The sequence below is a fragment of the Coregonus clupeaformis genome, chromosome 18 (genome assembly GCF_020615455.1).
Source record: "Coregonus clupeaformis isolate EN_2021a chromosome 18, ASM2061545v1, whole genome shotgun sequence".
Classification (NCBI taxonomy): Eukaryota; Metazoa; Chordata; class Actinopteri; order Salmoniformes; family Salmonidae; genus Coregonus; species Coregonus clupeaformis.
Window position 1 is genome coordinate 25,514,106 of NC_059209.1, and position 18,119 is coordinate 25,532,224.

The window sequence follows — 18,119 nt, forward strand, 5'->3', positions numbered from 1 at the left end:
GTGCACTGCTACTGGCCCTGTGTGTCCTGGTCAAAAGTAGTGCACTATAGCTAGGATGTAGGGTGCCATTTCGGATGCCAGTGAAACGGCCACTGCAACCAAACTGACTGGTTCATGAATTTTGATACAGCGGGTACACAACTTATCCTTTTAGAACCTGCCTCTATGGAAAGGATTTTATGTTAACCTTTTAACCTTGACGTTTACCGACTTGTCAGCAGCAGAAGCTGGCTTTTGTTGACTTCGCCTAAATAGGGAGATTGAGGGAATTATACTTTGTCATTAAATGCATACACTATTTCAAACAAATCAGTGATGGCATATGCTGCTTGTCATATGATTGGTATAGGATTTGTATATATTATTGATTACATAAAATGTCAAATGTAAACATGGATGATTCTTACTGTAATTGTGGAATTGACTGAATGCTAAATAGTGATGCATGCTCAATATTCTCTACAATGGTTAAAGGACATTAGCTGTCTCAAATTAAATGTTAGACTTTTCAGTCTGTGGATCTCTCATGTTTCATGAGAGAGTAGGACCATAATGAGAGATGTTCTTTTTAGTGATATCCAATTGGTAGTTACAGTCTTGTCCCATCGCTGCAACTCCCCTACGGACTCGGGAGAGGTGAAGGTCGAGAGCTATGCGTCCCCCGAAACACGACCCTGCCAAGCCGCACTGCTTTTTGACACACTGCTCGCTTAACCCGGAAGCCAGCCGCACCAATGTGTCGGAGGTAACACTGTCAAGCTGGCAACCGAGGTCAGCTTGCAGGCACCCGGCCTGCCACAAGGAGTCGCTAGAGCACGATGGGACAAGGAAATCCCGGCCAGCCAAACCCTCCCCTAACCCGGACAATTGTGTGCCGCCTCATGGGTCTCCCAGTCATAGCCAGATGTGACACAGCCTGGGATCAAACCCAGGTCTGTGGTGACGCCTCAAGCACTAGCGATGCAGTGCCTTAGACCGCTGCGCCACTCGGGAGACCGAATTATTTTTAACATGATTTATAGGATGATGTTTTGCCAGACTGTCACGACTTCCGCCGAGGCTGCCTCCCCTCCTTGTTCGGGCAGGTTTCGGCGTTCGTCGTCACCGGCTTACTAGCTGCTGCCGATCCATTTATCATCACTCCACTTGTCTTGTCTAATTAATCACACACACCTGGTCCTTATCCCCAATTAGTCATTGTATAAGTGTTCCCTCTGCTTCCTTGTCTGTGTGGGTGATTGTTTGTAGTGAGCTGTGTGTAGTTCGGTTGAGCTAACCTTACCTTGTTGTTGCCAGGGTAGATATTTCCCCTGTGCCTGAGTTTTTTTGTCACATGCTTGCGCAACTGTTTATCGACGGAATAAACTCTTTGGATGCGTATTACTCTCCTGCGCCTGACTCCTTCTATCACACGCATCACAGAATCACCCACCCGCTATGGAGTCAGCGGGAGAAGAGCGCATGCCTGGAGTCGTGGCACGGGTCCAGGAGCACTCCACGATGCTGGCCAGCTTGGGGGAAGCGATGGATCGGGTTCTTCAGGTCGTCCCATGCCTGGAGAGGAGAACCTGGCCAACCGGATCCAGCCACCTACACCCCAGCACCAGGAGGGATCCAGATATCCCGCTGTGTCAGGGATTCCTCCTCCAATTGGAGCTTTACTTCGCCAGCATCAGGCCGGCACCATTGGAGCGGGAGAGGGTGTCCGTCCTCATTTCCTGCCTCTGTGGGAAAGCCCTGGAGTGGGCCAACGCGGTGTGGAACGAAGGAGGAGCCGCGTTGGAGGACTACAGGGAGTTCGCTCGCCTCTTTCGGACGGTATTCGGGTGAGCGACTGGTCCATCTGAGGCAGGAGACGAGGACCACGCAGGACTTCGCGTTGGAGTTCCGGACGCTGGCAGCGGGGTCCGGGTGGAACGAGCGGGCCCTGATCGACCATTTCCGGTGCCATCTGCGGGAGGACGTCCGACGGGAGCTAGCCTCCCGGGACACCATGTTGTCCTTCGATAAACTGGTGGACATAGCCATTCGGTTGGACAACCTGCTGGCACCCAGAGGACGTCCTGGTAGGGGTCTGTCCGTTTCCACCCCGGAAGACTCGGACCTCGAGCCGATGGAGCTGGGTGGAGCCGCCGGCCGAGAGAGCGGAGGAGGACAGTGACAGTGCCACTCTGGTGGCACGAAGGGACAATCCACCACACGTCGTATTCAACGTTATTTTGGGCCTGGAGGCAGCAGGCAGGGCACTCACGCATCACCCCAGGTACACCCACACTTGTTCAGAGCCCTCTGTTGCACACTGAACCGTACCTATTCACTTTTCCGATCACATGGTAGTTCCCCAGTGTAAGGCACTAGTCGATTCAGGCACAGCTGGGAACTTTATGGATAGGGCATTCGCACGCCGTCAAGGCATTTCATTGGTTCCCCTCTCCAGTCCACGTCCCCTCAGAGCACTCGATAGTCGACCATTAGGGTCCGGATTTCACTATACCAGTCACCATGATCACCCAGGAGAATCATTTTGAGCAGGTGATTTTTTCGATAATTGAATCTACTGCTTTCCCTGTGATATTAGGTATCCCTTGGTTAGCACTCCACAACCCCACCTTCTCATGGCCGCAGAGGGCTCTCACGGGGTGGTCGCGTGAGTGTCAGGGTAGGTGTCTAGATGTTTCCGTTGGTGCAACCACAGTGGAAAGTCCAGATAGTACCTCCACCGTGCGCATTCCCCCCGAATACCGTGATCTGGCGCAAGCGTTCTCTAAAACGCAGGCGACTAAGTTATCACCTCACCGGGCGGGGGATTGCGCGATAAACCTCAGGGTAGACGCTGTACCTCCCAGGAGTCATATATACCCCCTGTCACAGGCGGAAACGGTGGCTATGGAGACATATGTCCCTGTGTCAGGGGTATATACAGTGCTATGAAAAAGTATTTGCCCCCTTTCTAATTTTCTCTACTTTTGCATATTTGTGATACTGAATGTTATCAGATCTTCAACCAAAACCTAATATTAGATAAAGGGAACATAAGTGGCCAAATAACACAACAATTACATATTTATTTCATAAACAAAGTTATGCAACATCCAATTCCCCTGTGTGAAAAAGTAATTGCCCCCTTACACTCAAACACTGCATTCCACAGTAAGAACATCATACCAAAGGTCAAGCATGGTGGTGGTGGTGTGATGGTTTGGGGATGCTTTGCTGCCTGAGGACCTGGACGACTTGCCTTAATAGAAGGAACCATGAATTCTGCTCTGTATCAGAGAATTCTACAGGAGAATGTCAGACCATCCGTCTGTGAGCTGAAGCTGAAGCGCAGCTGGGTCATGCAGCAAGACAATGATCCAAAACACACAATTAAGTCTACATGAAAATGGCTAAAAAGCAACAAATTGGAAGTTTTGGAATGGCCTAGTCAAATTCCAGACCTAATCCCAATTGATATGTTGTGGCAGGACTTGAAACAAGCAGTTCATGCTTGAAAACTCACACGTCACTGAGTTAAAGCAGTTCTGCATGGAAGAGTGGGCCAAAATTCCTCCACAGCGACGTGAGAGACTGATCAACAACTACAGGAAGCATTTGGTTGGAGTCATTGCAGCTAAAGGTGGCACAACCAGTTATTGAGTGTAAGGGGGCAATTACTTTTTCACACAGGGGAATTGGGTGTTGCATACTTTGTTTATGAAATAAATATGTAATTGTTGTGTTATTTGTTCACTTATGTTCCCTTTATCTAATATTAGGTTTTGGTTGAAGATCTGATAACATTCAGTATCACAAATATGCAAAAGTAGAGAAATTAGAAAGGGGGCAAATACTTTTTCATAGCACTGTATGTCCCTCCACTTCATCCGCCTCCTCGAGTTTCTTCTTTGTGAAGAAGAAGTACGGAGGTCTGCGCCCGTGCATTGATTATCGACCACTGAACAGGGAGACGATAAGATTTAGTTATCCTCTCCCCCTCATTCCTTCAGTGATTGAATCAATGCATGGGGCACGCTTCTTCACCAAATTAGATCTCAGGAGTGCATACAACCTGGTGTGTATCCGAGAGGGAGATGAGTTTAAGACAGCATTCAGCACAACCACGGGGCATTATGAATACCTGGTGATGCCCTATGGTTTAATGAATGCTCCCTCAGTTTTCCAGTCCTTTGTGAACGAGGTGTTTTGGGACATGCTTGGTCGCAGTGTAGTGGTCTACATCGATGACATCCTGGTGTATTCCACTACGCGTGCCGAGCATGTGTCCCTGGTTCGCAAGGTGTGGCCCAACTGTTGGAAAATGACTTTTATACTAAGGCAGAGAAGTGTATGTTTTTCCAGCAGACCGTCTCCTTCCTTGGATACCGCATTTCCACCTCAGGTGTTGAGATGGAGGGAGATCTCATTTCAGCCGTGCGTAATTGGCCGATTCCAACCATGGTTAAGGAGGTGCAGTGTTTCCTTGGCTTTACCAACTACTATCAGAGGTTTATCCGGGGCTTTGGCAAGGTCGCAGCTCCCATTACCTCCCTGTTGAAGAGTGGGACGTCCCGGCTCTGCTGGTCTGCTGACGCTGACCTGGCCTTCAGCAAACTGCGGGGTCTGTTCACCTTAGCCACAGTACTGGCCCACCCCGATTAATCACTACCGTTCGTAGTGGAGGTGGATGCGTCCGAGGTTGGGATAGGAGCTGTCCTGTCTCAACGCTCGGGTACGCCACCCAAGATCCGCCCCTGTGCGTTCTTCTCGAAGAAGCTCAGCCCGGCGGAGCAGAACTACGGCGTTGGTGATCGGGAGCTGTTGGCTGTTGTCCGAGCCTTGACCGTGTGGAGGCATTGGCTCGAGGGGGCAAAACACCCTTTCCTCGTCTGGACAGACCACCGTAACCTGGAGTACATCCGGGCAACGAGGAGGCTGAATCCTCGCCAGGCCAGGTGGGCTCTATTCTTCACCCGGTTTGATTTTACATTGTCATACATTCCGGGTACGAAGAACGTGAAGGCAGATGCACTGTCCCGGCTGTATGACACAGAGGAGAGGCCCAGAGACAACACCCCCATACTCCCGGCCTCCTGCATTGTGGTGCCGGTAGTATGGGCGATGGACGTGGATATAGAGCAGGCATTACGCAAAGATCCATCTCCACCGCAGTGTCCAGCTGGGCTGCAGTACATGCCTACTCTTATCCGTGATCGTCTGATCTTCTGGGCACACATGTCACCTTCCTCTGGTCACCCAGGTATCAGTCGTATAGTGCGCTGCCTGAGCGGAAAGTACTGGTGGCCTACCTTGGCTAAGGACGTGAATGTGTACGTCTCCTCCTGTTCGGTGTGCGCCCAGAGTAAGGCACCTAGGCAACTCCCAGCAGGTAAGCTACAACCGTTACCAGTTCCACAACGACCATGGTCTCACCTTAGCATTGATTTTCTGACTGATCTTCCCCTCTCCCAAGGTAACACCACCATCCTGGTCGTTGTGGACCGCTTCTCAAAGTCCTGCCGCCTCCTTCCTCTGCCCGGTCTCCCCATGGCCCTGCAGACTGCGGAGGCCCTGTTTACTCATGTCTTCCGGCACTACGGGGTACCAGAGGATATAGTGTCTGACCGAGGTCCCCAGTTCACGTCCAAGGTCTGGAAGGCGTTCATGGAATGTCTGGGGGTCTTGGTCAGCCTGACCTCTGGGTTCCACCCCAAGAGTAATGGGCAGGTGGAACGGGTAAATCAGGACGTGGGTAGGTTCCTGCGGTCCTACTGCCAGGACCGGCCAGGAGATTGGTTGGTGTTCTTGCCATGGGCAGAATATGCCCAAAACTCTCTCCGCCACTCCTCCACTAACCTAACGCCTTTCCAGTGTGTTCTAGGTTACCAACCGGTTCTGGCACCGTGGCACCAGAGCCAGACCAAGGCTCCTGCGGTAGATGACTGGTTTCGGCGTGCGGAGGAGACGTGGGACGCTGCCTACGTTCACCTCCAACGCGCCGTGCGTCGTCAGAAGGCCAACGCTGACCGCCACCGCAGTGAGGCCCCCGTCTTTGTACCGGCGGATCCGCCTGCCCTGCCGGAAGCTAAGCCCGCGGTTTGTGGGGCCGTTCAAAGTCCTGAGGAGAGTCAACGAGGTCACATATAGGTTATTACTTCCCCCTGATTACCGTATTAACCACTCGTTTCATGTGTCTCTCCTCAGGCCGGTGGAGGCTGGTCCGCTCCAGGAGGTCCCGCCACCTCCTCTGGACATCGAGGGGGCCCCGGCGTACTCGGTCCGTTCCATCCTGGATTCGAGGCGTCGGGTGGGAGGGCCTTCAGTACCTCGTGGAGTGGGAGGGGTACGGTCCGGAGGAACGGTGCTGGGTCCCGGTGAGGGATATCCTCGATCCCTCCATGTTACGAGATTTCCACCGTCGCCATCCAGCTCGCCCTGCTCCGCATCCTCCTGGCCGTCCCCGAGGCCGGGGTCGGCGCGCGGCGGGGGTACTGTCACGACTTCCGCCGAGGCTGCCTCCCCTCCTTGTTCAGGCAGGTTTCGGCGTTCGTCGTCACTGGCTTACTAGCTGCTGCCGATCCATTTATCATCACTCCACTTGTCTTGTCTAATTAATCACACACACCTGGTCCTTATCCCCAATTAGTCATTGTATAAGTGTTCCCTATGCTTCCTCTTCTTTGTGGGTGATTGTTTGTAGTGAGCTGTGTGTCGCTCGGTTGAGCTAACCTTACCTTGTTGTTGCCAGGGTAGATATTTCCCCTATGCCTGAGTTTTGTTGTTGCATGCTTGCGCAACTGTTTATCGACGGAATAAACTCTTTGGATGCGTATTACTCTCCTGCGCCTGACTCCTTCTATCACACGCATCACACAGACCGACCAAACCTCCTTCAACATATTTCAGTGACTAAAGGTAACATAAAGAAAAACTATGTTTTTTAATTCGATTAGAGAACCATTTAATTTGACCTTCAGACAAGATTATTATATTGGGGCCAAGGGAATGACAAAAGCAGAACTCTGTAGCCAGAGCCAGGGTTTTCACCCCTATGGGATTCTCAATAATATTCAACTCCATGAGTCCAATACTAACTAGTATTGGCTGATGTTTTTTATTTCCGTTTTTGATAGGGATTAGACCAGGTTAAGTGCACAGATTAGGAACTGTAGCATTGATTTTACTTTTAAAAAACCTATTCACTTGTTGGCAATAGTTTGTGGCTCAATGAAGAGCCACCATTCATCACTGGATGACTCACTCTGCACACAATAACTGTACCATATAATCACTGATACTGTCTGAATGGCTGATATACCAGTTGCATATTTATCTTATTGTCTGTTGTCTGATCAAACACAATGAATTTGGAAAAGTAGGCTGTTTATAGTTATAAATAGGCTGTTTATAGTTGCTCTGTAGTAAAATGACAGTAATCCAGGATGTTTATAACTATACAGAGCTATGACTCCACAGTTAATAATACTGAAAATGAGAAATATCTCATACTTGAGTAAAAGATATATGCTCAATATGTTGAAAGTTACAATAATGCATACCGTTTAATTGGTTGTAGACAACGTCCTCCAGCCGCTCCAGCCTCTGAAGTATGGACTGCCTGTCCACCAAGTTGGAAACTTTGCCATTCCTGGCTCGCAGTCTCTGGTCTGATATCCTGCCGATCTGAATGAGTTCCTCAGAACGGTCCTGTATTCTGCAATATACCGAGAACAATATGATCCCCACAAAAACAAAAATGTTAACCGTGAGCAAAGTTTTTATTTTGCGTGCCACAGCCATGAACCCTAATAGAACAGTCGGGCAGAAGCCGTTAAGCCAAATAATAATGCATTTGGAGTACTTTAGCTACCCGTCGGCTGTATAGCAGTGAAAAGCAGATGCTTTCTGTGGAAGTCAACTTTGGGAGACCTGAAACAATGAGCTGTCCTTTCAGCACCACTGAGATCCCGGCGGTACGCTTCTCCAGGGCTGATGTGGGGGGGCTACTGTTGACATCCAAGCTTCGAGTCTCCCAGACTGTGGTATCCAGATGCTGTATTGAGGAAGTTCAAGGTTGGTAAGGATGCTGGACAAAACAATGCTTTCTCTTTAGATCATATGCAACGCCGCACGCATGTACCTTTACAGAAGCGCTGCTGTTGAAGATACATAGAACGTCTTCTGTCGTGTCCACTAGAAATAAATAACGTCAGACACGAACCATAGTCTTAAATAGGAGCGAATATTTACTGTAGCAAAACATCTATGCGTGCACTGCAATGTGGAAATTCGTCAAAATCTCATTCACGAGGACAACATCAGCTCGTCCATCCTAAACAGTGCATTATTCCGTATTTGCGAAGCAGCATACTCTATTACTGCTTTGACATTTCCTCTCTCAAAGGCGTTGTGGTCACAGGATTCGTCCTGATCCTGAAATAGATTCGGATGTGTCTCGAAATGTGCACATGCCTCCCTCAAATATGCAGCGAGTTTCTCCCATCAATCCACCATTGGTCGCAATAGAACGTTGAGGTGGCGATAGATAGAAGTTCAGAACGGGTTTTGTCATCAAATGCTGTCAAACGGTTCCGATGCTCGCGCTGCCTGCCTGCATGGTGAGTGAGCCAACCCTTCTCTTTTGCCAGCTCTCGCATGCTGTCTTGCATCCCACCCTCTCGCTCTCTCTTTCAGCCTCTCTCTCAGAGAAAGAGCGCATGGGAAGCGCTACTGCGTTGTGACGTTTAGAGGCATATTCATGAATATTCACAAGCTGTCTCAGGGATAAAACAAACATGAATAAAAAAATAATATTATTTGAATTCATATGGCACACTGTATCCGGTCAAATTCTAGATTGATTGTATTATCCTAATACCAACAGAATAAATCACACATATAATAAATAGTCAGGTTGATTGCGCTACCATACTCCCAATAAGCTTTTATTGAAATTAAATTAACCTATACACTTCCCTCTACCAATCACAACAACAGCCAGAAAAGGGTTTATCAAGTATTGTTGGTATATGACTTGCTTGATTGCTAATTGATTTCAAATCCAACCTCCTCAGAGATGTCTCAGACTAATCTCAGTGTAATTACACAAAATGCAAGCAGGTATCACAGGGTAAATACCCTACTATGTTAAATGTGTATGTACTGTACCTGCCTATGCAAATATCATGTACATACTGTAATAGTTTAGTACCCTTTATAATATAAAAGGGAGTCCTATTTTATTTATTTTTATTTATTTTTTACACCATTTCCCGCCAAACATCTTAATTTCAAGCCTCTGACTTCAATGGCTGAAAGGTTTGCCATTGCCCTTCCTGCTAGAGACCAACTGCTGCCTGATCAGTGATTCCAAATAAATCACAATTCTAGTAAATTACAGCCAAACAGAGCCAATCCCTGAGCACTAACCCAGAAGTAGGCCTTCCAAAAAAAAATATCCCTGGCCTCTCTCCTCAGAGGAGCCAAGTGCAGATTTATACTCTTTGATTTGTTTGACTTTCCAATACAATCAGATGTGGGCTAAAACTGTAAAACATTTATTGACTGCAAAATTCTCACTTGGAAAATGGTAGGGGTATGAAGAGCAAAAGGCTTGTAACTGTTTTCTGGCGCTAGAGTCAATTCCTTGATGAGCTATTTTAAGGTTGAGTTAGATAAATATTTTACAGATAGAGGTTTCTTTTTTCAAACCATGTTTTTTCTTCAGGCAACTAGTCTGAAACCAAGGCCTTCAAGTAATAGCATAGTGCAGTCTTCATTTTACATCTATGGTTTATGTGCTTTATCAGGGCAGTCAGGTCGCTAACCTCGCTGGCTGGGGCGAGATTACCTGGTCACCAGCTTTACACTTATTTATCAGGGGCATCTTTCTTGTTTTAAACTTGCCCACATTGGTAACAGTATTTTAATGCTGTTATCCCCATTGGTAATACCCACAAAACACATTACTACATTGATTCTAGCACTCATTAGTCCCACCATGACTTCCTCAAATCTCCAAAAAAAAAATGGCAACATCCTTTGTACATACAGCCTTTCCCCCCTGAACAAAGCAGATGTTTTAGTGAGGATCTTAATTGAAGCCATTCTAATTCAAACCATTCTAACAGAATGGGAATGTGTAAATGAAAAATCTAAATAAAGTTCCCATTTCATTCAAATGTAAGATGAGATAAAACAAGACATATGGACTACTTTTTAACATTCCATTTTAATGAACGAGAAACAAAGACATTGCTCTATTGAACTTCACAACTGCATGATAATAGGTCATGTGTCTATCCTGCTAGGCTCCGAGTAGGTAACACTCTAGGTAACACGTTGGCTCCTCGGTTGTTATTCATACACTTGAATCTATCCCTTTTGTTCTCATGCTCTGCATGACAAGCAGCTTTGAAATAATTGGCTTTATCTGCGGAACGTAATGAGGTTTCCTGCTGAATATGAATCACATTACAAAAGATACTGATTTGGTTTGTGGAGAGAGAAGTCTGCTGCTGAAACAGACAGGCTTGGCGATTCATTCAGTAGCCACCTTAACCACCTCTGGTGACCCACTGCTGTTCATATTAGTATTACTACTACTACTACTACTACTACTACTGCTACTACTGCTACTACTACTACTACTACTACTACTACTATTACTACTACTACTACTGCTGCTGCTGCTGCTGCTGCTACTGATACTGCTACTATGAATACTGCAACTCCTACAACTACGAATATTACTATTACTAATACAGCTCTTAATATTACAGCAGCTAAAACATATTTGAATAAAATGTCTATAGTATATTAATGTACTACCTCCATTTCTCTCCCTTCTTCCTCCTCCTCTACCAAACATTCTCTGTGACCTGTTCCTGTTTTGTGTATTCAGAATGCAGACAGCTAAACCAGACACAAGCTTTTAGCCATATTAGCCTGGGAGGCTGCCAGACACACCTTACTCATCCAGCTCAGTGTCTCTGCATGACTCTCTCAAACCTGTGAAAGTGACCGGATGGAGAGGAGAGGCTACTAAGCCTCGTTTTCCATGTTGAGCATTGACATTTGACAAGAAATGCCTCAATTTGGAAGTTTTTAACACACTGTAATTGAGCATGCGTCCCATGTATCAGTATGCTAAAGAAATGTACACCATATACTGTATACCATATCCTTTTATTAACTTTTATTTAGTCAGAGGAGCCCAATTGAGACCAGGGTCTCATGTTCAATGGTGCCCTGAGACCACAAAGCAATGGATAAAAAAATATAACAAGATACAATAAGAAGTACAGTACACCAGAACATCACAGCCTTCATAAACAAGTTACTAAATCAATCAGTCAAAACAGTTGCACACCTCGGTGAACTCATTTATCATCAGGGTTTTAAAATGCCCTAGTGGCACCAGGTAATCCAAATGTAATGAATTTTGTGATTCCAAAAATGTGGAAAGCGGATTTACCTAATTCCGTGGAGACCTACAATGCCAAGAACATAAAACAGTAGAAGTGTCCAATATAATATGGGACTGGAGTTTTTCACGTGACTGGTCAGTCACCTAGTCAGGAAAAGCTCCTGAACAGTGTTACCCATAGCACATGTGCGCCTAGTCTGAACAGTGTTACCCATAGCACATGTGCGCCTAGTCTGAACAGTGTTACCCATAGCACATGTGCGCCTAGTCTGAACAGCAAAACACGTGAGCCATTTAGTCTACACCACCTGTTTTCCCACCCTTGAACGGATGCTTTTAGATGAGTGTACAGAACATTCGCATCCTCTGAAGCTGCTCTCCGGCTGGATGTGGTTCACAGGAGTCAGCCATGGACTGCGTCCCATGTGGCACCCTATTCCCTGCATAGTGCACTCCTTCAGACCAGAGCCCCATGGGCCCTGATCAAAAGTAGTGGACCATATATAGGGAATAGGGTGTCATTTGGGGCACAGCCATGGTCTGCTGAGTCCTTTAGAGATGTACTGCAGTCAGAAGAGATGCTATTACGCAAGAACACCCAGAGGTCAGACAGATCATGGACATCAACGATGGTGTATCTACTGTAAAAATACCCAGACCAAAGGAAATGGTAGAGAGAGTGCAAATAGACCCACTCCAAGGCAGCAGTCGACATGGGCCAAATGTAGAGTTCACTGCGCTATTTTAGCAGGTAGGAGGTGTTAGAGAGGGTCTGGGGTTTTCACTGTTCAGCCTTGTGTCCATACACCTTCTAATGGAGGTTCTTTAATGGTATCTTACTTTTCGAATCCACTAGGAACGCTGTGCCTTCTGTAGCTATTAGCATATGGTTAATGGTTTTTGTACCGAAATAATTCATGGGTTATTATTGTGTAATTACCATTTGAACATGTAAGTACACTATATTTTCTGTACTGTAAAATAAAGTGCAATCACAACAGGTTTACATGTCAGAGTACAGTATATGAAAGTAACTAGCATAATACAGAAGAAACTAACCAACTCAGTTGATGTGCATCTGGGATTACAATAACTGGAAGGGAATGTAGAGTTAATTAACATTGGTTGTCTCAGATGTACTAGTATACAGACACACACTGTGTCTCATTAAAAATAGCTCCCTGTCCAAGATATTATTCTGACTTCTAATACAGTGGTGCCTGCCCTGAGAATGTGTCAGTAAGTTGATACATTATCACTTTGACCTCAGGCAAACAACTAAGACCCAGTGCTGTCTGTCTTAACTTGGCTCATTTTGATTCGCCCAAGCCACTTCTCCTGCAGTACAACTGGGGCCGTTGATTTGCCTAATGCCTTAAAGTCAATTACAATATTAATAACCCAGTGGACTGGAATCTACGCTGTTAAGTTTCAAATGGCTTGTTGGCGTTGTTGTTTTGTTTTTCCCAGACTAAAATAGTCTAGCTGAAGGGAGGCAGCTGAGCCAGCCAATGGGATGGAGTGATTATTAGCAACAAGCCTCATTAAGAGACCATGTTCTTCCTGACCTTCATACACAAGTCTCTTTCTACCCATAGTTCATCATTCTGAACCACTCTGGTCTCAGAAGAAAGTTGGACCAAACAGACACTCTTGAGGGAGGTTGTCTGTTGAACAGCAACCCAACACATTGGCCCTGAGCTGTCTATACGGACGGCTGCTCAAAGGTATGGCACACGATGTAAAACTGAATTGACAAGTTCTGCTGATCTGATATTCCACCCGGAGAAGAAGACACCGAGTGTGATTGTTGTTTGTAATTGAACAAATCAGAATTCATATAAAAATTAATGAGTGGGTTTATCAATACAAACATAAACCTGACTTTTTCAATGTGTACCGTATATATTAATGGACCAGGGTGGGAACTCTCCAGACTCCCCTGAAATGTTTCTTGATTTATGGCAGAAGCAATTATGTTTTGCCAGTGTAGCGAGCGTTGATGGGCGAATCGGTACAGGTAATTAGAAATAATAATGTAACAGCTAGCCAAGGGAACGAATCACTGTATCAAATATCTAATCAAAGATAAATTGACTATCCATATTACCTCGTCATTATGCCAGTTATATTGTTGTTTTAAATCTCTGTGTGCATTGTCTGTGGACACTGTCAAATACTAGTACATAGAATTAGGAATTAGAATCCTAATTTAATAGGATCTCTATGCACTAGTTATTATTCTATACAGATGCTCTGGCTCTGTTCCTGTATGTATGCAGATTGATTGGGTCTCCGTAGGTTCGTTGCTGGAGACAGTAAACGTTCCCAAAGCTTATGGTTTGTGATTTACTGGCTGAATGCTAAAATAGGTAGATCATTGTTTCTTAACAATTTACTGTAAACATCCTAGCCAGGCTGCTAGAATATACAGTCGTCTCACATGACCTGTGTGCATTCCACATGTAGGCCTATTGCACAGTGTTTACGTGTGTGGGTTTGTGTGTGTCTGTGTGCGAGTGCATGTGCGTGAGCGTGCGTGTGTGTCTGTGTGTGTGCGCGTGCGCATGTGTGTGTGTGTGTGTGTGTGTGTACATGTTCCATAAGCGAGTGTGTGCTTATGGATAAGGTCTCTACATCTTTAATGTAAAAGATAACATATAACCACTGTCATGTGGAATCCGATGCACACAAACAGATGCTCTACAGAGGCTTGATGTACTGTATAGTGGTACTATGATGCCAGGTGGCAGGTTAGGTACTGTATAGTGGTACTATGATGCCAGGTGGCAGGTTAGGTACTGTATAGTGGTCCTATGATGCCAGGTGGCAGGTGAGGTACTGTATAGTGGTAATATGATGATGCCAGGTGGCAGGTTATGTACTGTATAGTGGTACTATGATGCCAGGTGGCAGGTTAGGTACTGTATAGTGGTACTATGATGCCAGGTGGCAGGTGAGGTACTGTATAGTGGTACGATGATGCCAGGTGGCAGGTTAGGTACTGTATAATGGTACTATGATGCCAGGTGGCAGGTGAGATACTGTATAGTGGTACTATGATGCCAGGTGGCAGGTTAGGTACTGTATAGTGGTCCTATGATGCCAGGTGGCAGGTGAGGTACTGTATAGTGGTAATATGATGATGCCAGGTGGCAGGTTATGTACTGTATAGTGGTACTATGATGCCAGGTGGCAGGTTAGGTACTGTATAGTGGTACTATGATGCCAGGTGGAATGTGAGGTACTGTATAGTAGTACTATGATGCCAGGTGACAGGTGAGGTACTGTATAGTGGTACGATGATGCCAGGTGGCAGGTGAGATACTGTATAGTGGTACTATGATGCCAGGTGGCAGGCTAGGTACTGTTTAGTGGTACGATGATGCCAGGTGGCAGGTGAGATACTGTATAGTGGTACTATGATGCCAGGTGGCAGGTTAGGTACTGTATAGTGGTACGATGATGCCAGGTGGCAGGTGAGGTACTGTATAGTGGTACGATGATGCCAGGTGGCAGGTTAGGTACTGTATAATGGTACTATGATGCCAGATGGCAGGTGAGATACTGTATAGTGGTACTATGATGCCAGGTGGCAGGTTAGGTACTGTATAGTGGTACTATGATGCCAGGTGGCAGGTTAGGTACTGTATAGTGGTACTATGATGCCAGGTGGCAGGTGAGATACTGTATAGTGGTACTATGATGCCAGGTGGCAGGTTAGGTACTGTATAGTGGTACTATGATGCCAGGTGGCAGGTGAGGTACTGTATAGTGGTACGATGATGCCAGGTGGCAGGTTAGGTACTGTATAATGGTACTATGATGCCAGGTGGCAGGTGAGATACTGTATAGTGGTACTATGATGCCAGGTGGCAGGTTAGGTACTGTATAGTGGTACTATGATGCCAGGTGGCAGGTGAGATACTGTATAGTGGTACTATGATGCCAGGTGGCAGGTTACGTACTGTATAGTGGTACGATGATGCCAGGTGGCAGGTGAGATACTGTATAGTGGTACTATGATGCCAGGTGGCAGGTTAGGTACTGTATAGTGGTACGATGATGCCAGGTAGCAGGTGAGGTACTGTATAGTGGTACGATGATGCCAGGTGGCAGGTTAGGTACTGTATAATGGTACTATGATGCCAGGTGGCAGGTGAGGTACTGTATAGTGGTACGATGATGCCAGGTGCCAGGTTAGGTACTGTATAATGGTACTATGATGGCAGGTGGCAGGTTAGGTACTGTATAGTGGTACTATGATGCCAGGTGGCAGGTGAGGTACTGTATAGTGGTACGATGATGCCAGGTGGCAGGTTAGGTACTGTATAATGGTACTATGATGCCAGGTGGCAGGTGAGATACTGTATAGTGGTACTATGATGCCAGGTGGCAGGTTAGGTACTGTATAGTGGTACTATGATGCCAGGTGGCAGGTTAGGTACTGTATAGTGGTACTATAATGCCAGGTGGCAGGTTAGGTACTGTATAGTGGTACTATCAGGTGTGTACTGCTATGCTGCCTGTGTTGTTTGCTTCAGGAGACTAATGCTACAGTAAATGATAAATAGTAAAAGCTGAGAGCATGTGCAGTGTATGATCAATGACCCCATTCAAACAGTTCTCAGCAAGCGGTGGCAGGCTCAGTTTGGTTGATGTTCAATGCCCAAAGACCATGCCAACTGCCATTGTCTCTCATATGTTAAGCGTATATGATGTTAACACATACATTAGTGTGCGCATGAACGCACACAAGCATGTAAACACATTTTTACATTTACATTTTAGTCATTCAGCAGACGCTCTTATCTGGAGTGAATTAGTTGTGAGTGCATACATTTTTCATACTTTTTTGCAATGGCCCCCCTTGGGAATCGAACCCACAACGCTGTGCTGCAAGCGCCTTAATCTATGCACACACACACACACACGTTTATACATATACAGAACATAGCGCATGCATCCAGATAAAGTGGGTATTGGCACCAGGGATCAGAGCAGCCCAGATGGTCAGACTGAAATCCACATTTAGAATATTGCATTGGGGAGCCACTGTGTCAGGCCAAATCACATCCCCATTTCTCCTATTAAAAGCCTTTGTAAACTACTTTCAGCAATAGCGAGACTGTGTTCTTCTTTACTTAACAGAGAATATACTATATGCTATGGAAGTTAGTCAGGTAACATTAATGCCATTTGGAGATTTAAAAAATAAAAATAAACTGGAGGCACAGTGCAGGAGCCAGCCTACAGCCCTCTCTTTCACCCCTTGCTAAAGCCCCCATCTGTGTGATTGTAATTAAAGATAGAGGCGTGAGCAGTTTTTCCAGAGAATATAATTATGTGGCGATGGAGAGAGAGCGAGAGAGAGAGCGAGAGAGAGAGAGCGAGAGAGCTACAGACAGACAGAGGGAGAGCGCGAGAGAGGGAGAGAGAGAGCGAGAGAGAGAGCAAGAGAGAGAGAGCGAGAGAGAGAGAGCAAGAGCGAGCGAGCGAGCTACAGACAGACAGACAGAGAGAGAGAGAGAGAGAGAGAGAGAGAGAGAGAGAGAGAGAGAGAGAGAGAGAGAGAGAGCGAGAGAGAGAGAGAGAGAGAGAGAGAGAGAGAGAGAGAGAGAGAGAGAGAGAGAGAGAGAGAGAGAGAGAGAGAGAGAGAGAGAGAGAGAGAGAGAGAATGGACATTTTACCACCTCACCTGCTGGGAGGACACTGTCATGTCTGGAAGGTTGCAATGACAATACAAAAGTGTGGCAGCAAAATATATATACTACACAATACAAGGGCCTATGTAGATCGCTATGGTCAGCGCATAAGTAACACTCTATATTCATAATGCTATTACTGTAGTACAGTAGTTCCCCGGGTGGATCACCCCCGCACCTCTCCAAAACCTGTATATGTGTATGTATGTGTGTCTTTCAGAGGGGTTTGGTTAAAAGTGGAAGTCAAATTTCGGTTGGACCTTGTGTTGAATTGACCAATAATGTGATCTTATCTTATCTTAGTAACTATAGCATAGTGCTACTAAACAGGTACATAGGAGCAACGTAATGTAAAGTGTTACCATGTTTTGCCAATAGGTCTTTTAGATAACAGGTTTGAATTATTAGCATATCCCCCGGTACAGTGATTTCATTATAAACATTGCTATCAGCAATCTACCCATTCCGGAGTTATTTTTTTACAATTGAAAATGCCTGCAAAAATATAATAGCCATCAGGCTTTAAGATAATGCATTTCTCTGCCTCATAATGAAAATGAAAGGTTACTCTTTTTTTTGTTATGGCTTACCAGCAGTCAGTGTGGCATCTATTTTATCCCCAAGGGTAAGAAAGTCAATAGAAAGTTAATTCCAATGTGTTTGATTAATGGTTGCTGGAGGATGGACTCCTTTAATCTGTGCACTATTCAACTGTTTAATTTTAAACCAAACACACACACACACAGGTAATTATTCAGAGAACTCTCCCAGAGTAAATGTTGGTTTTCCACCTTTCACCCCGAGTTGTCTTGATTCAAGGCATTTTTTCGAAAACACCCAGCACTGGTGGTGAATTGGTGTGAAAGTTATAGGCTATACCAATATTGTATGTTTGGAGTTCAATTATGTACTGCACAATGTCATTGGCTCTAGCATTTCACAATAATAATGCATGGTAACAGTTTGGCTGCTTGTTTGTCAGTGGAATTGTTTGGCTGCTCTTGGAT

The 18,119-nt window shown here is 45.8% G+C and overlaps 1 protein-coding gene across 1 annotated transcript in view; it reads right to left on the reverse strand.

Annotated features, from left to right (window-relative positions):
* LOC121530630 (polypeptide N-acetylgalactosaminyltransferase 9) overlaps positions 1–8,677 on the reverse strand; it is a 116,930-nt gene extending 108,253 nt beyond the window's left edge. The window contains exons 1-2 of the mRNA XM_041835740.2: positions 8,120–8,677; positions 7,539–8,032 (exon numbers count right to left, since the gene is read on the reverse strand). Coding sequence (XP_041691674.1) covers positions 7,539–7,779 — 241 coding nt within the window. The 5' untranslated portion in view covers positions 7,780–8,032; positions 8,120–8,677. The remainder of the gene's footprint in view (positions 1–7,538; positions 8,033–8,119) is intronic.
* Between the last annotated feature and the right edge of the window lie 9,442 nt (positions 8,678–18,119).